The sequence below is a fragment of the Dasypus novemcinctus genome, chromosome 4 (assembly GCF_030445035.2).
Source record: "Dasypus novemcinctus isolate mDasNov1 chromosome 4, mDasNov1.1.hap2, whole genome shotgun sequence".
In the NCBI taxonomy this organism is placed as follows: Eukaryota; Metazoa; Chordata; class Mammalia; order Cingulata; family Dasypodidae; genus Dasypus; species Dasypus novemcinctus.
Genome location: NC_080676.1, coordinates 4,827,269 through 4,855,019, shown reverse-complemented (window position 1 = coordinate 4,855,019; position 27,751 = coordinate 4,827,269). Strand labels below are relative to the sequence as shown.

The window sequence follows — 27,751 nt, the reverse complement described above, 5'->3', positions numbered from 1 at the left end:
TTTTAAAATTTATTTTTATTTATTTCTCTCCCCTTCCCCACCGCCCCACCCCAGTTGTCTGTTCTCTGTGTCTACTGGTTGTGTGTTCTTCTTTGTCCGCTTCTGTTGTTGTCAGCGTAATGAGAATCTGTGTTTTTTTTTGTTGCGCCATCGTGCTGTGTCAGCTCTGTGTGTGTGCAGCGCCATTCCCAGGCAGGCTGCACTTTCTTTTGCACTGGGTGGCTCTCCTTACAGGGCGCACTCCTTGCACGTGGGGCTCCCCTATGCGGGGGACACCCCTGCGTGGCAGGGCACTCCTTGCGCGCATCAGCACTGTGCATGGGCCAGCTCCACATGGGTCAAGGAGGCCCGGGGTTTGAACTGCGGACCTCCCACGTGGTAGGCAGACGCCCTAACCACTGGGCCAAGTCCACTTCCCCTACAATACATGTTTTAATGTCCGTGAGCTCTAACATTTGTGCCAGTTCTGGGTCAGTTTCCATTTACTGATGTTCCTCCTCATCAATTATATTTTTCTGCTTCTTTGCATGCCTAGTTATGCCAGACACTGAATTTTACCTTGCTGGGTCATTGATATTTTTGCATTCTTACAAATATTCTTGAACTTTGTTCTGGAATACTGTTAAGTTACTTTGAAACCCTATTATCATTTCAGATCTTATTTTCTTTAGATTTATTAGGCAGGATCAGAATAGTGTTTACTCTAGGACTAATTATTTCCCAATACTGAGGCAAGGCTCTTATGATTATTCCCTTCAATATCCCATGAATTATGAGGTTTTCCAGTCTGGCTGGAGGGACAGAAACAATTCCTGGTACTGTGCAACCCAAAAGCACTGTCCCCTCTAATCTTTTTGGTTGGCTCTTAGCTTTGGTTAGCCTCTTCACATACATTTGCTGATTGGTACTCTGCTAAATACTTGTGGTGCATGCTCTGCTGATCTCCGCTGTTTTGTTTTTTTCCCTTTCTCTCTGTAGTTCTCTCCTCTCTGGTACTCTGCCCTGAGAATACTGGTCACCTTGGTCCTCCTGGACTCTCAACTCTTCCTAAACTCATGGAGACTTATGGGCTCTGCCTTGGAAACTCTCTCATGGCAGTAAGCTGGGACAATGATAAGGCCTACTCCATTTGTCTTCTGTCTCTCAATAACTACTGTTCCTTCTTGCTTGATGTTCAGCATCTTGAAAACCATTGTTTTATAATTCTAGTCTGGTGATACTTGTTTCCAGTGGAAGGGTAAGTCCTGTTGCAGTTATTCCATCTCGGTCAGGTGGGAGATTATTGTTTCTTGTTTTTTGTTTTTTTTTTAAAGGAGGCACTGGGGATTGAACCCGGGACCTTGTACATGGGAAGCAGGCACTCAACCAACTGAACAACACCTGCTCCCCTTTTGTTTTTTTTTAAATTATTGTTTATTTATTTATATCTCCCCACTCCCTTGTTGTTTTTCACTTGCTGTGTCTATTCATCTTCCTTGTTTCTTTAAGAGGTACTGGGAGCTGAACCCAGGACCTCTGATGTGGGAGGGAGGCATCTAATTCCTTGAGCTACCCCTGCTCCCTGCTTTGTTGAGTCCCTCAAGTTTTTTCCTCCCCGCATCTCTTGTTCCATCACTCTCCATGCCTGCCTGTTGCATCAGCTTGCTGTTTTCTTTAGGAGGCACCAGCATCAGAACTGCAACCTCTCATGTGGGAGGCAGGAGTCCAGTTGCCTGAGCCACTCCTACTTTCCTCTATTGATTTTTGTATATTAATTTATTGTTTGAGTTGGTTTTATCATTAATTCTCTTGGTTTTTCCAGGTTTATAGTCACATCGTTTGCAAATAGTTATTTGTACTTCTTTAACCCATTCTTAAGCATCTAATTGTTATGCATTCTTATGCATCTAATTGTTTTCTTTTGCACAATAACACCAGTAAAATGCTGAATCATAGCAGAGATAGTGGGCATCCATGCTTTGTTCCTGATCTTGGTAGAAATGACCCTACTGTCTTTCCATTAAATAAGATACTGGAGGGAAGCAGATTTGGCTCAACTGATAAGAGCATCTGCCTATCATATGGCAGGTCCAGGGTTCAAACCCAGGGCCTCCTGGCCCATGCAGTGAGCTGGCCCACGTGCAGTGCTGATGTGTGCAAGGAGTGCCGTGCCACGCAGGGGTGTCCCCCGTGTAGGGGAGCCCCATGTGCAAGAAGTGCGCCCCCACAAGGAGAGCTGCCCCACACAAAAAAAACGCAGCCTGCCCAGGAGTGGCGCCGCCCACACAGAGAGCTGACGCAACAACAACAACAAAAAGAGACACAGATTTCTGGTGCCACTGACAAGAATGCACACAGCGAATGGACACAGAGAGCCGACAATGGAGGTGGGGGAAAAAGGGAGAGAAATAAATAAAATAAATCTTAAAAAAAAAAAAGATACTGGCTTTAGTACTAAGATATATATATATTTCATCATGTTAAGGGAGTATCCCTAATACCTTCTATTTTCTTGAGTGCTTTTTATGAATAGGTGTTAAATTCTGTCAAAAGTCTTTTCAGCATCTACAGAGCCAATCATCTTTTTTCTTATACATATTGATTGATATATTAATAAGATATTAATGAAATACCTAATATTGAACCAAAATTGACTTCCAGGAATAAATCCGACTGGACCATGATGTAGTCTTTTCTTTATGTGGTGCTGGATTCTGTTTGGTAATATTTATTACTTTTTATCACTAATCATGTATTATATTCATATACAGTTTTCTTTCTTTGTACTGTCCTTATGTGGTTTAGTTATCAGTGTCATGCTTGCTTCATAAAAGGAGTTAACTAATTTTCCTTCCTTTTCAATGCTGCAGAATAATTTACGGAGTATTAGGTCTATGTGGTATTCGAAGGTTTGGTAGAATTCCTCTATTAAATCATCTGGGCCTGCTGCTTTTTTTGTGGGGAAAATTCTTAATACATTTCTCTATTCTAGGGGAAATTAGTCTACTTAAGCTTTCTAAGTCAACAGCAGTCAATTTCAGTTATATGCATTTTCCTAGGAAATTATCTATTTCATCTTCATTTTCAAATTTATTTCCTTTCAGTTTTTATATTCTATTCTTGTTTATGACTCAATTTACATACTCTTTCTGAATATAAGAATTAGTTATATTAAAAATACTTAATTTTTAAAAACAGTTTTAGATTTACAGAAAAATTGAGACAGTTGTGGGTGGTTTGGAACTAGAAACCATTGTAAAAAGGATCTTTTAATGACGTGCATCAGGATGGTCTTAAACCTATTCCTGGAGTCCTTACAGAGAAGGTCACATGGAGGGAAGCCACGGGGAACTGTCAGAAGCTGGAAGTCAATGGAACTCAGAGGAGAAAGAAGGCATTGCCATGTGATGGAAAAGCCAAGGATCCCAAAGAGTGCCAGCCAGCTGGAAGATACCAAACCTGGGAGGAAGCAAGCCTTCTATAGCTTCTGAACCTGAGAGCCAATAAATTTCTGGAGTTAAGCCAACACATTGTACAGTATTTGTTTTAGCAGCTAGGAAACTAAAACTGTTTTTGGTACCAGAAAATTGAGCGTTGCTGACAAATACCTAAAAATGTGGAAACAGTTTTGGAATTGGGTAATGGATAGAGGTTGGAAGAATTGTGAGGGTTCAAAAATGAGAGAGCTATAGAGAAAGTCTTAGAGAATACTTGGTTCATCAAGATTAGAATTTTGCTAAAGGTACTTCCAGTGAGACCTTAGAAAGAAATAACGAATGTGTTATTGGAAACTAGAAGAAAGGGGATCCTTGTTATGAAGTGGCAGAGAACTTGGCAAAATTGTGGAAATTGTAAGAATTGAACCTGGATATTCAGCTGAGATTTCCAAGCTAAGTGTGAAAGGTACAGCCTGGCTTCTCCTTCCAGCTTATAGGAAAATGTGAGAGGAAAGGGATAAGTGAGAAATTCAACTCTTAAGCACAAAGGAACCAACAACTGAAGATTTAAAAATTCTCCACATATCCAGATAGTGTGATGAGATTAGCACCAGAAGTGGCTCTGTCAGGGATCTCTCTGGGCTTCTGGAAAGCAAGTCCCTGGAGAACAGGGTTCCAAGTGAGGGTTTAACTGAACAACTCTTTGCTAAAGAGGTTGTGACTGAACATGGATCCAGCCACCCATTTCAGTGGAAGTCAGAATTGGAAATGCAGAAAGGATCTGTGGGAAATTCTTTTATCTGATGCTTTGGACTCCCTTGAACTGCACTCAAAGCTAACAAGAATTTTGCAAAATTTGTGTGAGGAAACCCTGTCAGTCTGGACTGCCAGGGACAGAGAAGGGATGAATTGTAGAAAGAAAGACTTGGAGGGAAGAACCAAGCAAAGGTCTGGACTGAAAAGATATCCTTGGGCCAAGACAGCAGGCCCACCCATGTGTGGAAAGGGCACATCTGCCCCTGTGCTTGGAGGGGGCAGGCCTGTGTCCTGGCATTCCTGGAGAGCCAGGCCACTATCCAAGGCTCGGAGAGGGTGGGGCCTGTGCTCTGGCACTAACAGGGCCTATCACAATGCTGAGAGGGTGAGGCCTTCACCACAGTGATTGGGGCCACTCCCAAGTGCCTGGAAGGGATGGGACTGCCATTCCATCAGGCCCTGAGAACAAACACCTATCCACAGATGACTCTCACACCTTGAACTCTATTGCCCTACTGAGTTTTGAACTTGTTTGGGACACGTAACTTGTTCTCCTTCCAATTTCTCCCTTCTGGAATGGAAATCTTCACATTATGTCTGTCCCACCACTGTATATTGGAAGCAGGTAACTTTTCTCGGCATTACAGGTTCACAGGCAGAGGATTTTTTCTCCAGGATAGACCACATCCATCCATGATTCTGATGAGACTTTGGATTTAGCATTGTTCTAAAATGGCTTAAGGCTTTTGGGATGCAGTGACAGAATGAATTTTTTTGTATGGGAAAAACATGTCTTTTTGGGATCCAGAGGGCTGACAGTGGTGGTCTGGAGTTATGTACCCCAGGAAAACATATTCTTAATTTTAATCCATTCCTGTAGGTGTGAACTCATTGTAAATAGGATCTCTTGATTAGACTGGGGTTATGAAGTTTTGGGAGGAATACCATAGAGATAAAGTGCCATTTATATCACATCATATCAAAGGTATATACTATCAGTACTTACCACTGTTGATGCTGACCCTGATCACCTGGCTGAGGCAATATTTGTCATTCTCTTCTACTTTAAAGTTATTCTTCCCTTATACCCTCACCTTCCAAACTGTACTCTGTGGAAGGAAGTCACTATACGTAGTCTGTACTTCAGAAGGAGGGAGTTACGCTCCACTGCTTGAGGGTGGAGCACCTACATAAATTATTTGGAATTCTTCTTAGACCATTTGTCTCTCTTGCCCATTTATCAATTTACTCAATCATTTATTTATTCCCAGTATATGTAATTGTGTGTTTTTTATATTTTTAAAAATTCTCATCTCTTCTGTTTCCCAAATTAGTTTTCTTTCTTCTGGGCCTGTGTTTCTGTTTCTTTACCTTGATGTTTTCCTTTTGTGATTATGGCTTTCTTATGCCTCATTGTCCATTCATATTTAAACATATAGAGTTTAAAGTTTCACAAATAGAAAAGGAAAAATGAGAAATACAGTGGTATTTCATTTATTTGGCTCCCTCAGTGAAAGCTGTTTCACATAAGTCAGTTTTCTGGATAAGTACACATAAAGAATCTATGCTACTAACAAAAAAAATTTTTTAAGCAATCAAGTAAAGAGTTTATTGTAAAGTGAAAGAAAAAGTATACACCTGAGACAGGCGTGTGGGCATGCTCAAGGGAAAGTCTCATATAAATTTAATGATCTCAGCTAAAGTCTGATAAAGGGACTGGGGAGTACTGAGTATAGGGGACTATATGCACTATTATCCTAAATTACCCCTAGACCGGAATGTTTTTAGAATTTTTGTTTCCTTTTTTAAAAAAAAATTGTCCCCCCTGCCCCAACTACCTTTTTAGTCTGGTAGCAACTGTCCTTGCAGATCTCAGTGTACTTGATTTTAGTTATCCTCTTTCCTTTCTTCTTATTCTAGTTTTTGGTTCAGATATACTTTGGGCTGAAGAATTAAAAAACTGAAGCATTTTAGAACTGTCTTAAATTAAGAGTCAAGAGGCACCAAGTTTAAAACCCAGGGTTTAGAGTGGGTCTGGTTGTTCCACTGCTTTTTCTTGCTTTCTACCAGGTTCTCAGTTATGTTCTAAGACAGCATTTTTCAAATTAAAATTCTGAATCCTAATGTTTCAGAAGGTGCCTCAGTGATTGCTGTGGGTGGGCAAGGGGGAGGGTTGAATGGCCTCTCTCCTCTGCTTCAGTGGGAGTATCCCAGTTCTATCTGTTTCTATGGCTTCTGTGTCACATTTCATTTAATAAATGGATTTTGCTGGTAAAACAAGTTTGGAAACCATGCTTCTAGAAATCTGACCTCTAGATTTGTGTAGTCTGACATCACTCTTAGCTGCAAAATTTTAAAAACCTCTAAAATTCCAAAAATAGAACTATTTTTAAAAGGAAATGAAAATTACCTGAAGTAAAGGGATGAAATCCTCCTGTTCTAGAGAGCTGCAGCTGGGCTTGGCTAAAAGATAGATGAATTTAGAGGCATCATCATGGTGGTTATTCAGCAACCTATAAAAGAAACAACTTCTTAGGAAGACTGGCTACTGTGATAAACAATGACTGAACATTAATAGTTGGTGACCTGGAAGTCATTTAGATAAAAAATCAAGTACTCTCTTCTCAGTGATTAAAAAAAGGGAATTAAAAAAAAAAAAATGGGGGGGGTGGGGGGTGGGGAATTTTCCCATGCTCTTGATTTGGTCAAAGGAACATCCTAATAAAAGCTTAATAACACTATGGTATATCTGTTTTTGTAGAATGCCTCTGGGGCTGAGATGACAGTGATGACTGGACTAATGCAGGTTAAATATGTGTTATCAAAATATACTTAGGGGAGAATGTTCATTCATGTTCAGCACAGGACATCTGGAACCAGAACTTCAGAGCTACCAACTAGCTAGGAAAGAACACATCAGGTGACCACTATGTACCACAGAAGACATAACTTCTGTTAGCCCACACTGGCAGATGTATTCAGGGCCAACCTGACAGGGGGGTTTGAAATTAGACTTTAAAGAAACAAGTTAATAACCCCATTACTAGGAATACATTCAGAATAACGAAAAGCAAGGATGCAAACTGCATTTGCACACCAATGTTCATAGCAGCATTATTCATAGCATCCTATTGCTAAAATATGGAAACAGACCAAGTGTCCATCAACCAACAAATGGGTAAACAAAATGTGGTATTATATACACATACAAAAGGAACACTATTCAGCTTTATGATGAAATGATATCGGGATGCATGTAACAACATGGATGAAATGTGAGGATATTATGTTGAGTGAAATAAGCCAAACACAAAAGGACAAATATTGTACAGTCTTACTAATAGGAACTAAATACGATGCGTAAACTCATGGAAGTAAACCATTGTGGGTAAAGCCCTGCAAATGTCTAGTGTTGGAGAGCTGGCAACTATGTGTTGAGACTGACAAGAGTTTGAAATGTTGGGGTGGTAAGAAAAGGGGACATAAATATGCTGGAATGAGATCCCAGAGGTCCTCTTACATCAGGTCAAGAAGCTTGGCCTTTAGCTTACCTCACAGAAGAATTTTAACTAGGACTGACATGATGTGATAGTATAGTAGAGACTGGACTGACAGGGGAAAGGCTGGGGGTAGGGAAATGTTTAGGCAACTGGCACTAATCTGGGTAATATGGATACTGGCAGTGGGGGACAGAGTGAAAGGAGGAAATCTGGTAGAAATTAAAGGATATAGTAGTTAATAGGTGTGGGGGTGGAACTAAGAGGGAAGGCCACGACAAATCCCAGGTTTCTTGCTTGGTTCTCTAGGTGCCTGGAATCCAGAATGAGGATACTAGAGTCCTGAGGTATTTTTCCTCAGAATGCTTTAGACAGTTGTTCCTTCCTTTCCATTTCCACTGTACCACTGAGTCCAGGGTCTTACTATGTGCTGAGACTACTGGAAGAGCAGAAGGTCCCTAACCAGTTTCAGCACTCTCCAATTTTACATCATAGACAATTCATCATTATATAACATACTTTAATTTTTATAATTCCTTTACTCAAAAATGTTCTGGACTTCTCTACCACTAAAATGATTAAGTCTAAGTGCCTAAGCTGGGTTCCTCTGTCAGTAGGCTGGACCTACCTAGCTCTGTACTTTGCTAAATGAACCTAAGCAGCTGGCCCAACCCACTCTTCTGTAAATGTGCCAGATGTAGTTTTGCCTCTGTACCATTCTCATGCTATTCTACTCTCCTAGAATACCACCCCATTTCTGCTTATCTTAATGCTGCCTGTTCTTTAAGGCCCAGGTAATAATCCACCTCTTTCAAGAAGCCCGCCCTGACAACTCTATCCTTTACTGATATTTGTACTATTTATACGTATCATATAAACCATTTTACTGTTAGCTACCTTTAATTTTTCTAGCACCTAAAGAGTGGATAAGTTATAGCTCTTTTTTTTTCTTTAACATCTAGTACAGTAACATATATAAGACTCTCAGAAAATGTGATCTAACAAATGTATACTTAATTGACTTTATTTGTAATTATTAAAGCTATAGACATATTCTTTATTTTAGGTCTCCTTATTCTTCAACATGCTCACAGCTCTCAAAGCTAAATAAATACACATTTCAGGAAAAGATCACTGCAATAGATGCTGATGGGAATCACCTCTTAGGATTAAAAATGGGTGGATGATCACAAAAGGGCAGTGAGGTCTTTGGAAAGAAGCACTATTTCTTTAAAAAAGGACTGCACTACTTAATAGAAACAGCATAGATATGACAGATGAGAGATATTCTGAGAAGAAAAAGTTGAATCAGGGGTGACCTTTTGCCATCATAAGCAAAGCATGAAGTAGAACGAAAAAGTGAATTAAACTATTAGTCAATGCTATTGGTTGGTAAACTCCACATGGCAGGAGAAGATAAAAGTCATGAAAGTTGAAGAAAGAGATTAAACATAGCTTTTCTAAACTGGTATCTTCCAGAGCTTGTAAGACAAAGTATTGTTTTGTTAATGGACAAATGGCATGTTGATGTGAAAAGCTTTTAAAAATAAAGCATAATAAAGTTGAAGCAATATTCAACTGGTTCCATTTGCGAGGAACTATACCAAAAAGCTGGTATTCTAGGAACTCAAACAAAAAAAAGCTATCGAGCAACGTTTTTCCCTAAAAATGTCCAGGCTGAAAAAAAAGCCAGATGTCATGGACATGACATGGAATGAACAGTAAAGCAGGAAAAGGAGGGAGAGTAGAAGAGGAAGGGGTTCATATACCACCTGAAGGAGAGGCACTAAAGCCTCCAACCCATGAGCATTCTTACAAGAGGAAAATTACTTTCCTTTATTTGTCTTTATTATTTAGGATTATGTAGAACTTATTATTGTATTTGTCTTTATTATTTAGGATTGTATAGAACTTATTGGAGTAAGTAGCATGTGTATTCTGGCAGTTAGGTATTATTTATGAATCCCCAAAAAAATTATATTTGTAAAATGCTCTGTTCCTCTGGCTATGATACCCTTTGACTGTATTAAATTCAAAGGTTTTAAGTTTACTTGATAAAAGTTAGGGCTTTGATTTGACCACGTTAGTAGGGCGTATCTCAGGGTTGAGTCCCTGCCTCCTTGGTGGGCTGATATAAATGGATACTCACTCAAGAAGACACATGGAAGAGGAGAGAACTTGGTCATTTTGGTCCTATCATGTGACAGAAAGGAGAAAGCTCAAACATTTAAAGGCCCAGGAAGAGAAATGGGCTATTCGCCTGATAGTTTGCAGATTAGCAACTGAGCAGCTGATAAACCCTGGAAAGAAACAAACCTTGCCAGAAACTGATATAGGAAACCCTGAGAGTTAACCCCAGTGCCAGCCTACAGCTGAGATCAGAAGAAGCTGGATGGCCCCACAGAGCCTTAAGAGGAAGGAAGGAAGGACAGACCAGGCAGAGATCACCGGCCATCTTGCTTCAGCACGTGGCGGCTGACTTTGGTGAGAAATACCTCTTATGTTACCGTGAGTTGGACTTTTTAGGGCCTTGAAACTGTAAGCTTTTACCCCAAATAAATACCCTTCATAAAAGCAAACAGACTGTATGTATATGCCCAAATGATTTAAGTCTATATCACTATTTACCAATTATCTTTTGTAATTTTAAGTTTTTAATAAGACTATATTTGAGCCCGAGTTGCTTTATGCAAAGGTGCAATTTGTAAAAAATTATAAAAATCAATGTCTTCTCTATGATTAGTGTGGCAACTCAAATCATCATACTTAGATGCTTGGTTTCCTAAAATCGCCATACTTGGGTCTCCCTTAAAGCACTCTCACTTTTGCAAGAGCTCAAAGAGGAGCCTCCACTAGAGGGCATTCAAACCATTTTAGTATCTGGCTGAAAGATAAAGCTTTAATACAGAGATACACGCTTACCTATTTATAAATTTCTTTTTTTATTTAAAGAGTAAAGATAGGGACAGTTGCTCATGCTATATAACATCATAAGCAGGTACCCAAAATGGAGACTTGTGCTTCCTGCATTTTTTTCCCTTTTTCAGAAGTTTCTTTTCCCTAGAGATAAAATTTAAATGACTCAACTCAATAAAGGAGATGCTGTGGCTGCTGAAGCTGCTGCTCTATTCACTGACATAAATGACCACGGTATCTAAATGTCACACAGTCTTAAGCCTAAAGAAATGGCTGTTACTCTCCTTAATATTAGTTAATTGCACATAAATTAAGGTTTTTTGTTTTTGTTTTTCCTTTTTCATAAATTAAGTTTTACTTTGCTATAGTCAGCCTAGGTTCACAATACAGGGTCCTAGAATATTCAATATACCTTTGACTATAAGTAGTTATATTTCTTGTCTTTAACCCTAATCTCTTCTAATATAGATGATTTTCTTTTTTTAATCTCCCAACTTGCTCAAAACTTTCTCTTAAACAATCATAGCTCATTCCTTGCTGCTTTCCCAGCTTGTTAAATAGTTTTTGCCAACAACGCCGAACTCAGTGGCTGAAGATCCCTCTGACAGGAGTTGTTTCATACCCTTATGTCTATTCCTGGTTCACACTCCAGCTCAGGTATTTTCAAAACTTGGGACTACCAGGATGAGGGAAACTAGCTGAACGGAGGCTAGCATATCTACACAGTTCCAAGTTCTTGAATTTCACTGCTGTTATATGTTGATTTTAAATAATAACAATAGACAAATTCCCACTCCTACCACCCAGCTGAAGTCCTGGCTTTACTGGTGGGAAAGGGAGAGGGATTCCATGATGATCTCACTACTGTTCAGGCCCTAGCCTCTATTTCAAAGTTCTAGTTTATTCCCCCAGAAATATCAATGGAAAATACCTCAAGGGTGAATGTCAGTTCCAATGTTGTTTCACCCCTACAAATTAGTATTTTCTTGCTATTTCTAGCCTCCAAGTAATTCCCTTGCTTATAGACAAATCTTAAGAAGGGATTCCTTACACTTCTATCCAGCAGTTTCTATTTGCTATAAGAAAGGTGGAATGACAACGGAACTGACTTTAGAGTCTCATCCTGATGATGTCTGAAGAATGATTCTCATAAGCTCCTTTTATTACTTAGACAACTTAGAACTAGTCCCTATAACAAAATGGCTAAAATTTGCCTGAAAAACATGAAGCATTAGTAACTTTTAACTTGGGCACAGTTCTTTTAATGAAGTCCACTAATTGGTAGAATTTTATACACCCTGATCACTTTAGTTCTAACGTAATGCATTGAAGAATTTGGTACACTTTACTTGCTGCTAAATTTTTAAAAATAAGAATGTATTTATTAATCACCTACTATGTTCACAAGCATTATACTACTATGGGCCTTTAGGTGGTTTGAAAGGACTAGAGGGAAACGGACTTGGCCAAGTGGTTAGGGCGTCCGTCTACCACATGGGAAGTCCGCGGTTCAAACCCTGGGCCTCCTTGACCTGTGTGCAGCTGGCCCATGCGCAGTGCTGATGCGCGCAAGGAGTGCCCTGCCATGCAGGGGTGTCCCCCGCATAGGGGAGCCCCACGCGCAAGGAGTGTGCCCCATAAGGAGAGCCGCCCAGCGCGAAAGAAAGTGCAGCCTGCCCAGGAATGGCGCAGCCCATGCTTCCCGTGCCGCTGACAGACAACAGAAGTGGACAAAGAAACAAGACGCAGTAAATAGACACAGGGGAGGGGGGAATTAAATAAAAATAAATAAATCTTTAAAAAAAAAAAAAAAGAAAGGATTAGAAGCCATCACTAGGCTGAATTCTGTTGATGTTAAATAATAATAGACGAAAGGCATTTCCCAATAGTTTACCAGGAAAGAGATCTAGCTTAGAAAAAGTGACAACATGTATAAAGAGGGAGATCAGTTAAATGGGGGAGAAGGGATAGGCTATGACATTCTCCTAAAATGTATAAATAAAACAATATGAAGAAATATCTCCTAAAGAAGAAAGAAGGGAGAGGAAAAAGAAAGTTGAGTTTGAATTTGAGAAAATTTGTCAGGATATTCAAATCTACAAGTATTTTGATAAATGTAGTATTTCTTATTTTCTTAACTGGAACTTTGAAAAAAGTAATGATTAAGGGAAGCGGGTATAGCTTGGTCGTCTGAATGCCTGCTTCCCATGTACAAGGTCCTGGGTTCAATTCCTGGTGCCTCCTAAAACAAATAAATGAACAAACAAACACGTGTTTAAAAAGTAATGATTTAAATCTATTTGAATTCATTTATTTTTAATAAGTCAACTAAATAAAAATCTAGATTGTATCATATGAGAATGGAAGCTGTGTCTTTCATGTAAGTCATGGAATTTGTTCCCCTTAAAGTAGAATCATTATGTACTTTTATGTCATTGTTTACAGATTCAAATCCTGAGACCTAAATTTAACAAGAAAACTAAGAAACTATCAAATAGCAATTAAAGAGATTTTTCAGCAGATCTTTACTGATTGATTAAAGACATGTAAGATGATGGCTCACTGTGTGTGGGTATAAATGACTGTGAATCATTGAATTTTACTGCTGAAATAAAGGACAAAGGGAAAATGAATAAATGAGAAAACAAATGACCTTTATAAAGCTTGTAATGAGAACCAAACAAGTCTAGCTTCAGAACGACCACTCACATACTTACTTTCTCCACATTGCAATGAATGCCTGTGCCGAAACAAATCCGGTCTTCTCTCCCCCTGCAGCCCTGAACATGGGGGCTTTCCAGTAGAGAGGACAGCCACAGACCTGCAAATAAAGCACAAATACAATGTAAGATACAAGGTAGTGAAGAGATGACATGGCCAAAGAAGGGGTCTCTGTGGCTTTTACCCTCAATGCCTCAGTGTACAGATGGGCCCCCTCCAGGAAACAAAACTGGAGCACAGGGAAATATATCAACTAGGGTCCATTCAGAGAGAGATAGAAGGGAAAATCAATTAGGGAATTATATGCTACACACACAAAAACATGTTAAATGAAGAATATGGAAATCCATTCATACCTTTTTTTCCAAATTCATTTGTTTCTTCTACTGATAAAGCAACCAGATTCCTTTTCTATGATTCTTACAACATATATTTTCTATCATCCAGAAAGAATAAGAAATGGTTGAATATCGTGGTCATAATATATGCTTTTCTTTCTTCAGCAGAAAACTATAGTCACCTTTATTACTGGTTACTTGGTGTTAAGTTAGTACACTCAACTATCTATGTCCTCTCTCTCCTTTGCTTATTATGGTATTAAGTTCCAGGTATAAGAAGAACCAGAACAGCCTAAACTGTTCAAGAAAACAGTCAGCAAGGCGTTTTAAATGGTTAAGATTGAGGTAAAAGATGAAAGGTAAATCTGAAATTTTATATATATTTTCTCTCTTTATATATTCTCTCTCTCGCTCTCTCTCTATTTATATTTCAGAAACTACCACAAATGACTATAAATTACAAAAGTTTTAGGAAGAACTAGGAGTGAATATAAAACAATTGCAGTACTTGAAAAGGTATTGATTCTTTTCTCAATAAAAAGTTCTTTCTTTCAATTAAAAAGAAAGAGTTCTTATCAAATTTACCTGCTTTCCCTATAAGTAATATTGATATCTAAATAATCTAAGTAATCTAGAGACTATATAACATAGTGGTTTTGGTGGTAGATGACGATTGTGGTTAATAATATAAATACAAGAATGTTCTACTACAAGGTGTTAAGAATATGGTGATAGATGGGAAAAATACAACTAATGTAACTTAGAGTTTATAGTTAACAGTAATATAGTAATATTTTAGTAGTAAAGGCAAAGAAGGTACTATATCAATGCTAAAGGTTAAAAGAAAAAAGAATATGGGATTTAGTTTTATGACATATGAATAGTACTGAGCATTTTTTTCCCTTCATTTTCTTCTTAACAAGGAGATCTTGGTCATGTCATTTAACCAATCTGTGCTCATTTATATATCTTTCTGACCACTGGAGAAACTACTGAGTATATTTTTAGGATTAAATGAGTAAATGTGTCTGGACAGAATTTGTTAGAGTAATGCTTCCATAATTTGTTAAGCTGCCTTTTGTCTGTTATTTTCCTTTTTTTTTTTGTCAGTACTGAATTACTAAATAATTATTTTTTTTATTCATTTTTAAAAAAATATTACATTCAAAAAATATGAAGTCCCATTCAACCCCACCGCCCCCACCCCCCACTCCCCCCACAGCAACACTCTCGCCCATCATCATGACACATCCATTGCATTTGGTAAGTACATCTCTGGGCATCGCTGCACCTCATAGTTAATGATCCACATCATAGCACACACTCTCCCACGTTCCATCCAGTGGGCCCTGGGGGGATCTACAATGTCCCGTAATTGTCCGTGAAGTACCACCCAGGACTGTTATTTTACTTTTTAAAGTTGAAATAAAGTTTACTTTAAAAAAATTAGCAGAGAAATAGTCTCTGAGTGTTCCCAATTTTATGAAGACATATAAAACATATTCCCAAATCTGAAATTTGTCAGTAATGTGTTGTTATTAACGATATTAATATTCATTTTAGATATAGCTCAGTTGAATCATCATCATTTTATAAAGGGAAGCTTCTCTTTGGAGGTAGACTAGACGTGTATTCACATAAGGTTCAAGTTGCTCCTGGTATAAGGCCTCAGTGCATATGGGATCTCCCAGAAGCCTGAGGAGTACCTAGTCTGATATTAGTTATCCTGAGAGAATGTCTAAAGCTGCAAGGTTCATGCTGGAGATGAGGGCATAGAGGGCAAGATTCAAGCCAACCCGACGTAAATACAGGGCAGAATGAGCGGCTGTTGCCAGGGCCACTAAATCACATTCTGAAAGTAGGATGGAATCTAAGATTTCTTATGTCTAGAGGTTGAAAACACCTTCACTGAAGTCAAGAATGGGGAAATGCTGTTGCTTAGCAACCAGGGGTATATTTTTTAATTGTGTAAATTATAATAGCCAAAGTACGAAGCTCACAATTAATAGACTTTGGATGCGTAAACTTTCAAATATACTTTCTCCAATCCCAATTTATCCTCTCATGCAGAACGATGGTTTGGCAAGAAAACGCTCTTAGATGTGGAAGACTCAGCAAAGAATAGTCTGTATTATGGAGGTGAGGGTACAATGCCACAAACAGAAAGAGAAAGTACAGGGAGAGATTGGAACTAGCCTGCCAGAGTGATGGAATTCCGACAGTCACTTATGAATGCTTTAGAATTGGAAGGGACCAGGAATCTTGTAGTTCAACCTCGTGAAGTAAGAACCAGCCTCAGCTCTAACACTTCCAAAAGCTGGGTGCTTACCACCTGCAGTGGGGTTACTTCCACTGTTTAACAACTTTCATTCCCTTGGGTTAAGGTCTTTTCTCCAGAAGACTCATGAGGATTAGTTAATCACAGACAGATAAATACTTAGAGACATATAATGATACAGAGACAAAATCCTATGAGAAAAGATAGAACATGGCTACGTTTTGAAGTAGATTTAGGTCTATTTTTCTCATACTGGGGTCCTATGAGTAGGCAAGTGGTAGGTAGAACGAGGGTATCAGTCCCTTAGAGAAAATTCCAAAGGAAGAAAAGGGAAGGGCAGTGAATGACAAGGATTGTGGACATCCCACTCTATTTTTTAAAAATTCATGACTGGCCCCGCATCCGCTTTAAAATCAATTAAAATAAAGAGAGTTAGAAGAGAAGTGATAGTTTTTAAAATTATGTTAGTCTGAAGGTAATAGAATAGAGACTTTTACAGACAGAGGAGAGAACAAGCCACTGTCAGACTTTTTACAAAAGAAGAGAATGGGAATATACAGAGAGATACAGAAAATAGGTTTAGGAAACTTAGAGGAGAAGGCAAGAGTCAGTCTAAGGCAGGGACTCTTAACCCTTTTGTTCCATGGACCCCTTTGCCACTCAGATGAAAACCATGGACCCCTTACTAAGTCCACACTATATTGTGTATTATTTAATAAATACACCACACCTGCACCAACCTGTCCCCACAAGAATAATGTTTTTTTAAATTTAAATTCAACCCCTGGTCTAAGGCAATTAAAGTTTGCTGGAGCAAAGAAAACTTGATTAACACCTATAATTTGATCTAAGAATGGCCCAACAACATACAGACTTGAGAGCAAAGCTGTCTAATAATATACATTGTGGGAGTGGTGTCAATTACCCAACATTTGTAATGTTCTTTACCATTTTAAGATGTCTTGTGCCTGTTATTTCATTTGATCCTCACAGGATCCCTATATGCTAGGAGTTAGAGAACCTGTCTCCAAATATGAACTAGTTCTGTAACTACAGGTAAGTACTAGAGGGACTTTAGTTTCTTCACGTGTAAAATAGAGTGAAAAACAGATGAGCTCTTATTCTGGAATGAAATAATTTGTTTTTCATTGGAGGTGTCTAAGGGATCAACAAGCAAGTTCTAAGGTGGATAGTGAAGAAAGGGGGAATAGAAGAAAGAAGCTCTTCTCACTTCCTTTGAAATCACTTTGGTTACAAACACTTTAACTGTAATTACAAATGCTCTGAGGTCAGAAATGAGAGACAGGACAAGGCATGATGAGAGTGGAGGTTTAAGGACTTCTCTGAAAAGACTCCATGGTAGCTAGGTTTTGAAGGATGGATGATGTGGGGGTTGGCAGGAGTGGAAGCCCATTTGGAAGGGAGAACTATGAGTGCCTAAATGCAGATACGTGCCGATGAGAGGTCAAGTGGGCCAGGCTCACACAGGGAACAGTACTAGAAGGGTTTAGAAAAGATGTCCGGGCCATATTACATAGGCTTTCAAATGCCAGAAGAAGCTTGGGTTTTATCCTGAACACCAGTAGTTTCCAAGACTTTAACTATTATTACTGTAAATAAGGGAACCCCTCTCAGTGGAAGTGTGGTTGGGGTCTTGGGAGCTCCACTCACGCATGGTTCCCCACTTGCCTCCATGGCAGACCTCATCATATTAAGCTCCTCTGCCTCATGAAGCACAGCCTGAATCACTGGTAAATCCTGAGGTATGATCTAACTCTTCAAAATATGTGCATGATGAAAATAAAACCCAAACAAAACAAAGCACTGCTACAGATGGTAAGAATCCTTAAGGATTGCTAAGCTAGGCAATGGCATGAGCAAATATAATCTGATGGCCATGCTCAGTATTAATTGTTCTGGGAAGAGCCTGGAGGTGTGGAATCTAGCTACTGAGGCTTTTACAGTATTTCTGGCATTATGGGCTATGATCTTAAATTAGAAGAAGGTGGATATGCTGGAAAGTACCAAAGAGTTGCTTCTTAGAAGCAAACACATTTCCTTCTTTTTTTTTGTTATTAATTTCATTTACACACACTCCATATTCACCAACCATACACTCTCTCTTCCCCATTTCCCCTATCCTCTAGCAATCTTTAATCTACTTTCTGTCTCTGCAAATTTGCCATTTCTAGACATCTCCTATAAGGGATATCATAAAATATTTATCCTTATGTGTTTTGCTTATTTTACTGAGCATGTCTTCAAGATTCATCCATGTTGTCGTATGTGTGAGAGGTTTATTCATTTTATGGCTGAAATAATATTCCATTGTGTTTGTACCTTATTTTGTTTATATATTGATCTGTTGATGGATGCTTTTGGCTATTGTGAGTAATGCAACTATAAACACTGGTGTGCAAGTTTCTGTTTGAGACCCTGTTTTCACTTTCTTTGACTGTATACCAGATGTAGAATTACTGGGTCACAAGGTAATTCTGTATTTTTTTGAGGAATTGCCATATTGCTTTCCACAATGGCTACTCTATTTTGTGACTCCACCAATAATACACTGGAGTTCCAATTTCTCTGTCCTCTCTAACACTTGTTTTCTATTTTTAAATAGTAGCCTTTTTACTGGGCATGAAGTGGTATTTCATTGTGGTCTTAATTTGCATTTACCTAATAGCTAATTATGTTGACATCTTTTTATGTGATTACTGATTTGTAGACCTTTTTGGCGAAATGTGGTGTTCAAGTCATTTGCCAATTTTTAATTGGGTTATTTGTCTATTGGTAATTGAGGAGTTCTTTGCAAATTCTAGATAGTAAGCCCTAAACTGAAATAGCTTGAAACTATTTTCCTGTCTGGAGGTTATTGTACTTGATAATGTCTTTTGATGCACAAATGTTTTTAATTTTAAACTCAAGTTTAATATTTTTTATTTTGTATTTACATCTTTGATCCATGTTAATTTTTATATATGGTGGGACAAAGGTCTAAATTTATTCTTTCTTGTGTGGATATCCAGTTTTCTAACATCATTTGCTATAGAGACTTTCTTTCCCCATTGTATGTACTCAGCATCCCTGTGAAAAATCAACTGACCATAAACATGTGGATCTATTTCTGGATTTTCAATTATCTTCCATTGGTCTATATGTCTATCTTTATGCCAGTACCATCCTCTTTTGATTACTGTAGCCAATCCTTCTCAAATTCTTCCAAAGAATTTAAGAGAAGGGAATACTTCCTAAGTCATTTATGAGGCCAACATTACCCTGATACCAAAGCCTGGTAAAGATATCAAAAGAAAATTACAGACTAGGTTCCCTTATGAATATAGATGAAAAAATCCAGAAGCAGACTTGGCCCAATGGATAGGGCGTCCGCTTACCACATGGGGGGTCCGCGGTTCAAACCTCAGGCCTCCGTGATCCATGTGGAGCTGGCCCATGCACAGTGCTGATGAGCACGAGGAGTGCCCTGCCACGCAGGGGTGTCCTCTGTGTAGGGGAGCCCCACACACAACGAGTGTGCCATGTCTAAGGAGAGCCGCTCAGCACGAAAGAAAGTGCAGCCTGCCCAAGAATGATGCTGCACACACTAAGAGCTGACACGACAAGATGATGCAACATAAAGAAACACAGATTCCCGGTGCCACTGATAAAGATAGAAGTGGCCACTGAAGAACACACAGCAAATGGACACAGAGAGCAGACAACTTGGGGGGTAAAGGGGGGGGGGGAGAAGGGGGGAGAAGGGGAGAGAAATAAACGAAAAAGAAATCTTAAAAAAAAAAAAAAAGATGCAAAAATCCTTAACAAAATATTTGCAAACTGAATCCAAAAGCATATTAAAAGATTATTCATTATGACCAAGTGGAATTTATTCCAGGAATGTAAAAGTGGTTCAATAAATGAATATCAATCAAAGTAATAAAGAGAACAAAGGGGAAAAAAAACACATGATCATCTCTAGAGACAAAGAAAAGGCATTTGGCAAAATCCATCACCCTTTCTTGCTAAAATCAGTCAGAAAACTAGGAAAAGGGAAATTCCTCAACATGATAAATGCCACTTTTCAAAAACCCACAGCTTACATCATACTCATTGGCAAAAAACTTGAAGCCTTCCCCTTGTGATCAGGCCCAAGACAAGGATGCCTACTGTACCACTGCTATTCAGTATTGTACTAGAAGTTCTATTCAGAGCAATTGGGCAAGGAAAAGAAATAAACGGTATCCAAATTGGAAAGGGAGAAGCAAAATTATCTTTATTTGCAGATGACATGGTCTTATATATAGAAAATCCAAGGAATCCACAAAAAAACTGCTAGAGCTAATAAACAATTTCAGAAAAGTGGCAGGGTATGAAATCAACCCACAAAAATCAATTGTATTTCTATACGCTAGCAATGAACAATACAAAGAGGAAATTAAGAAAACAAGTCCATTTACAATAGCATGTAAAAAGAATAAAATATCTAGGAATAAATTTAACCAAGGATATAAAAGACCTATATGTTCAAAACTATAAAAGACTGCTGAAAGAAATTAAAGAAGACCTAAATAAATGGCAAAATATACCAAGTTCATGGATTGGAAAACTTTTATATTAAGATGCCAACATTACCCCAAACAATCTACAGATTAAATGTAATTCTTTTTTTTTTTTTTTTAAAGATTTATTTATTTATTTAATTTCCCCCCCTCCCCTGGTTGTCTGTTCTTGGTGTCTATTTGCTGCGTCTTGTTTCTTTGTCCGCTTCTGTTGTCGTCAGCGGCACGGGAAGTGTGGGTGGCGCCATTCCTGGGCAGGCTGCTCTTTCTTTTCGCGCTGGGCGGCTTTCCTCACGGGCGCACTCCTTGCGCGTGGGGCTCCCCTACGCGGGGGACACCCTTGCGTGGCACGGCACTCCTTGCGCGCCTCAGCACTGCGCATGGGCCAGCTCCACACGGGTCAAGGAGGCCCGGGGTTTGAACCGCGGACCTCCCATATGGTAGACGGACGCCCTAACCACTGGGCCAAAGTCCGTTTCCCTAAATGTAATTCTGATCAAATCTCCAGCAGCTATTTTTGCAGAAATGGATAAGCTAATCCTTAAATTTACATGGAACTGCAAGGAGCCCCAAATAACCAAAACAATTTTGAAGAAGAACATTGGAAGACTCACACATCTCAATTTCAAATTGTACTACAAATCCATTTATTTCCGGGTCCTAGGGTCAACTTTTGTAAAATGACTGTTGCACTAGCCTAATGGTTCCCTGTTTGGCTATAGGAGAAAAAGTTATGAGCAATGGGTAGAAATAAAAAGAGGTTTCTATTCAGCGCAAGGAAAAACTTTCTAATAAGCAGGAATATTTAATAATGGAATGGTTTGGTTGTCAAGGTAGGGAGTTTCTAGTCACTGAAAACATTCAAGTACAGAATCAATATATGTGTCAGGCATGCCAAGGATGGGATGCCATATAAAATGGGAGGATGGGCCAGGAAAATACTAAGGTTTTTTTCAAACTTAAAGTTTATAAAATAGGATCATAGCTTAGGATGTATCAGGATCAAACATATTGTTTTTCAACACAGAAAAAAACCTATGCATGCTTTAAAAAAGAGCACTACAGAGAGGTAGATTGGAGTTGCTAGAGAAAGGGAGATTATAAATTTTAGAAGTTATATTACCTTTGCAATTTTCCCCATTTCATTCATGTCTGCTTTCTGATCTTCAATATCCATAAAAGCCATTTCAATTCTGCTTAGAGTCTGTTCATGGTTACTGCAGGTATCTGGGAGTCCTTCAGGAAAGTAGAACCGTGGAATGTTTATGGACAATGGTGCATTCACAACATTATTCACATGAGGAACAGGGGACAGAGGTCGGGCACCACTTGGAAAGGTGCTTGGAGGTGGAAGTGGTGTTCCAAGTTTCTTTTCCGGTTTATTTTGAATCTGGAAAAAAAAATGTGATTATGAAACACAAAAACTCTAAACAGTGTATTATTTCTTGAAAATCATCACTAGTAAGAAGAAATTAGGTATAAATAGAAGAAACCACAATTAGAGACCATAAAGACAAGGGCTCACTCTACTCTAGGGGGTGATAAGCATATTTTCAGGGAATGTATACCCATACTAAATAAATACATTTATAACCTATCAGTACTTCAGTTTACATACAATTATGTTTAAAAATTCTCACAATCCATTTTTCCCATCAATGACTTGGAAGACATTTCAGAATAATCTAAGACATACTAAGGATCTTTGAAGTATATTCTGCCTATTGGAATTTGACTTATAAGTCCTTTTTGAAGACTGTTTTTGGTCTGCCTGTGAATTTCTACCTCTCCTTCAAAAGGCAGATAGAATAAATTCTTTTTAAATATGTAGATCTAAAATGTATGAGGGGATGGGCTCCTTTCATCTTCTTCTCTAGTTTGATTTTGCCCAAGTGTAATTACTGCCAGCCCCTGAGTTTGAGGAAAGAAAAGTATTTTACGAAAATTAAAAATCTTTGCTAAGAAAATTAAAATATTTTAGTTTTGGCATGTCCTCTACCAGGCTGATTTATTTGCCATCAGAGGCATGTCATATTTTCTAACCCAAAACAAGTTCCTCTCATTCTTGGTATGCTCTAACAGGTAAGAACCACAGTCATTAATTTCATCACAGCCAAATTCCCTTTATTCAATTTAACTCATTTATAGTTTATATCCTTCCCTTGGGGGGGGGGGAGGGATGATGAAGAGACTGAGATTACCCATAATTTAGGGGAAGGGGAAGGGAAGACCAAGGACATTCAGTATGGAGTTTATTTTACTAATGAAGAGTAAATCTAGCTCTGAGATTCCTAGCATAAAAAGCAAAAAGGAATCCATGAAGATTTTCATAGTTCTAATTTCTGTGCTTAATTATAATCAAATTTATCTATCAAGGCTCATGAGCCAGCACTACAGAAGCATGGCACTGCATTAGGTGCTACATAAAGTATGAAAAGACAAGACTGCTGACTAGGTAAATTTATTTTAAATTCACTGTGAACACAATTATGACTCAAATGTTCTTATTCCTTAAATTACCTAATGCCTTCCCTAAAGTTTGAACAATAATTTATCTGTAAGAATTAGATCTGAGTATATTTCTTTTTGACATATGGGCTTATAACATGATCTTTAAAACATCTTAGCTTGAAAATCACAAGTATTACCGGGAGATAAGTTTCATTCACATAAATATGTGATGAATATGGTTTAATCTCCTGCTTTTGTTAAAAACAGCCCATTTCTCATATACTAATATCTAATATTAATACAGAGAGTGGACTCTATTCATGTGTTAATACTGTTGGGCATCTAAAGGCCAGCTGTCATACCAAGACCTGGCTGTAAAATCAAGATGTCACCCATATAAAGCAATACTCAAGGAAGGAAGAGCACAGAAGAAAGTAATGACAATGAAATATGAAAAACTCAACAGAAAACAGTGATGACTTACTAGCTCTGTGCCTCAGGAAAGTTACTTAACCTTGCAGAATCCCAGTAATAAAACAGCATTTAGAATACTTTCTTCTTAAAGGAAATTATATAATGTAACAAAGGTTTAACATAGGTAAAAGGTTAGGAAAAGTGCTGGGCAGAGATTTGTCCCCATTTAAGAAAATGAGTAATAAAGCCAAAGGGTGGGATTCTCAAAAGATTAAATATAATCGAATGTTGGCTTGATCCTTTAGATTAAAAAATAAATAATAATAATTTACATTTATAAAGAAACTTCAAGTTTACAAACCTCTTTTGTTGTAACAACCTGATAATCTTTGTAAACATTTCTTTCTGCCTTAATTTTAAATCTTCAAATATTATTACATAGCCCTAGGAGTCAATTAAAGTAGAAATTATTTTAAAATTCTAATATATGGTATATAATTCTTTATGGCCTTTACTTAGGTCATTTATATTAGTGTAATTTTCTATCATTCTATGCTGAGATTTGTAAAACCACAAGTGTGCACTCATGAAAATTCTGCCCCTCTTACCCACCCCCCCCAAAAAAAAAAGTTTCCCATGGTGTGACAGAGAGTGGATAATTTCAGGGTAGTTACGACCGTAAGATAAAACCACTGTGCCAGTGGGGATGAAACCCGATACTCTGGTGAACACACGATAGTGGGGAAGGTTTACAGCAAGGCACTCAGGGTTAACTCTACACTTTTGCTCTGACAGAAATAAGTGACATTCAGAACAAACTTGGCTATCTGTCAAAGGTTTTATTTGAATGGGAAAATACTCAATTATTCATTATTCTTTTCTACACTCCTCAGTATACTTTTCAACACAGAGCAAGTATTGATTGGTTCACTGTAATCCCATATTTTAAAAAACTGATGTTAATATTTAAAAGGAAAAATTTTTTAAACACATTTATTTTCAACTTCCAGTTCTATCAATTTATTTTTAATCAAGGTCAACAGAGATACACAAGTTAAACTTAAAGCAGTTTAATAAAATGGACCCATTACACACCTTCTAGAATTAAAACCTAGTACCATGAATTTTGCTAGATTTACTGGCAAATTCAGGACCTGTTCACTTTGAAAAAAGCTATTTCAGTCAAATCTGGAATGGCATTAAAATATATGCCCTGTTTTTAAATTAGAATTAGGTAGCTAAAGTATCTCTATTTTCCATTTTAGTCTTTCGATATTCATTCTGAATAATATCTTTATACTATCATGTCACTATAACATTTCCAATATTTGACCATTTTTTATCTACTTTTTTAAAAAAGACAATTTCATAGGGTTCACCCAAATTATTCTGGGTCAGAAAAACTATGGTAAGGTTTCTTGCTGGATTCTGGATGGCTGTCATTTGTATGGCCCTTGATTTGTATTGTACTCAACATTAGGCAATTTATTTGGTGAGAAACAGACACAGACATACATGTCTATATTGTAGAAAGAGTTCTTCCTTTAAAAAAAAAAAGGTCACCAGGACCAGTTTTTCTTTTTTAGGAGGAACTGGGACCTCCTATGTGGGAAGAAGGCACTCAACCCCTGGGCTACATCCACTCTCCAGTGTTTTTTAAATACTTGTTACAGATGTATCTACATTAATACAGACCTGGACTACTGACTGAATGTGCAAGCAAGGCTTTTAACAGAGAAAAATGTTAAGTTTTCCAAAGGTATTTCGATTAAAATCCTAATATTCTTCCCACTAAATTTAAAAATATTTGTTAAGTTGTATATGTTGCCTAGAAAACTGGATTCCCTTTTCCAGAAGACAAAAATGTGAGTACTGTACTCCAGGTCCAAAAGGTCTATTTTTAAACCTGTTGGAATCTTTCTACAAATAGCTTTCTGCAAATAGCTGAATAGAGGACACAGATTAATTCCTTGATCTAATACCAAGATAGAAGTGAGCTGTAAGATTATTCTCTAAGTTAGTTTACTGGGTGCAGTTTTATTAGTAATAAAAATATTTTTAAAGAAACACCCGAGTTTCAAACCTGTGTCTGCTGAAATGACTTTAGCCGCTTCTTAAACCGTGACGGGAGAACAAAATCACAGCCCCTTGCCAGGAAAGCTAACTCTCCCCTTAAATCCGGGTCCCTTCGTAGAGATGTTTCCTTGATCATCATCTTTGAAAAGTAAACGTTTACTTAACAACTGTCCAGCACACTTCTGAAGATGGTCAGATTTAATAAAATTCCAATCTTGTCAGGTAGAAAAGTATTTTTTTCTTCTTAGCTCCCAAAGAAATTATGTTTCAAGCTTTGTGCTCTCCCAGTCTCCAGGGACCACAATCCATGCTTATACCAACATGCAGCTGGTTCCCAAATACAGCCTTTGGTTCCCAATACCTGCTCATAATTTTCAAGTTAGAAACGCAGCCTGCAGTGGGCCTGTTGCTCCTTGTAGTTAACGTCAAATTGACCTGCACATGTTGAGAAGACAGAGCCTTCTGGGAAAGGAAGCTCCCACTACTCCCAGCACCAAAGTTAGAAGCATTACAGCTGGACCTAAAAATAGCAACTTCTCAGATAATGTTAACTTCTTAAACTTAAGAGTATGTGAGGTGTTGATCCACATAAAACAGCTTCTCCTCAAGCTAGGAGAAAACTACATACAGCATTTGCTATTTAATATTTGTGAAAAACAGAAATTGCTGCACTTAAATTTGAAATTGTCATTTTAAGAAGAGCCTTTTATTTCGTATCTGAAGTGGAAGCAAATATCTAAAAACCTGTAAATCTATTGGCCAAAATATGGAAAAACACAAGAATTTTCATTCTCAAATAGTAATTTACAAAGGGATTTGTTGGTCTTAGATTTTAAAATCAGATACTTCTTAGCAAAGGACTATTTTAGTTATCAAATAGTTTTTTGAAGTGATTCTGAAAATTTATTGAAAAAAAGTGTTGGTTAAGAAAGCAGAATTGAATGTCATAAGAAAGAAGTTTCATTAATACTCATATCAGTAAATTAAATTTGGCCAAAATAAGGATATAAAAGATGACCAAATAGTAATACAATAGTACATCTCAAATTTATGAGACATTATTTTCTTTGAAGACCTTTGAAAAAATCACTTCAGATCTTTAAAATATTTTGTTTCATCATCATGTATTAAACATTTGCCTCATAGATTTACAAATGAATCTTCAAGTATGTTGACTATTTAGACTTCCATTTATTTTCTACTTCTAGAAAATATAAACCAAATAACACTATTTTTTTTAAAAAAGCATACCTTGCCTAACCTAACTTGGTGGAAATTATTATTTGGTTTTCCATTACTTTTTACAGCTTAAATAAAATCACCTTTTTTCTTGATTTCAAAACATTCTGACAACTCTTTATAATGTGTACCTTGGGCATTATAAAATATGTATTATCCTCTCAATATGTACATACTAGAGTTGAAAGAGAAGTACAATTGGAAACCACTGTTCTAATCCTTCAACCTGGACCCAACTTACTTTCCCACCCTTCTTTCTCATTGACTGTACACATTAACTCTTTCAGCGAGGTAGTTTTCCCTCATTTTTCCTTACCCTCCTGCCTAGAAATACCTGTTTTCTCTTTATCACTAAATTAAAATGCCAAAAAGTTCATTAAATAAATGAAACTAGATCTTTAGACTTGACTTAGTGCTTATTCCATCAAACCAGGGATTGTTAACCTTTTTGTTCCACGGATCCCTTTGCCAGTCAGGTGAAAACTACAGACCCCTTACTAAGTCTGCACTGTATTGTGTGTTATTTAATAAATACACCACACCTGCACCAACCCATCCCCACAAGAAAAATGTGTTTTTGAATTTCAATTCAAGCTCACGTACCGCTTGTTAAGAACTCCTGCTTAAGTCATAGCCCCACCTCTTCTTCCTAATAACAACCCTTGGCCAGCCTCTTCCCTTAGCTTCTGTGAAATTTCATCTTCTTTATTGAGAATTCTTGCTCTTCAGATTACACATATTCTAATCATCCTTCAAAGTTCAGCTTAATTTTGCCTATTTCATGAAGGCTTCCCTATCTATAAAAGCCCTCTTTCTGTAACTCTTATTAGTTTATGCATACAACACTGAGTGAAATACTGTAGAATCTCTCCTAAATGACCTCCACTTAACCGATTCCCTGCAATAGTCAATGCTCTCCATTTCTCCTATAAAACAAAGCAACCTAAGCCCATGGCATACTAATTCAGAGCTGGTAGGTTATTACTTTCTGGTATGCTCTCACATTTTTTATCTTGACAAAGATGCTGCCATACATGTTGAAATGTGTGCTTATTAAGAGGTAGTTGCTCTTGCCTCCAACCTATTCATG

At 37.8% G+C, this 27,751-nt stretch overlaps 1 protein-coding gene across 7 annotated transcripts in view; it reads right to left on the bottom strand.

Moving 5' to 3' along the window:
- The window catches only part of PPP2R3A (protein phosphatase 2 regulatory subunit B''alpha), a 250,517-nt gene that overhangs the window by 129,174 nt on the left and 93,592 nt on the right, over positions 1-27,751 (bottom strand). For 6 of the 7 annotated variants that reach the window (XM_058294990.1, XM_058294994.1, XM_058294992.2 and 3 more), the window contains 3 exons: positions 21,605-21,871; positions 13,303-13,406; positions 6,583-6,685 (listed from right to left, as the gene is read on the bottom strand). In XM_058294990.1, the coding sequence (XP_058150973.1) occupies positions 6,583-6,685; positions 13,303-13,406; positions 21,605-21,871 (474 nt within the window). Of the gene's footprint in view, positions 1-6,582; positions 6,686-13,302; positions 13,407-21,604; positions 21,872-25,429; positions 25,650-27,751 lie in introns of those variants that run through there. The other variant, XM_058294996.2, reaches the window with a different exon arrangement.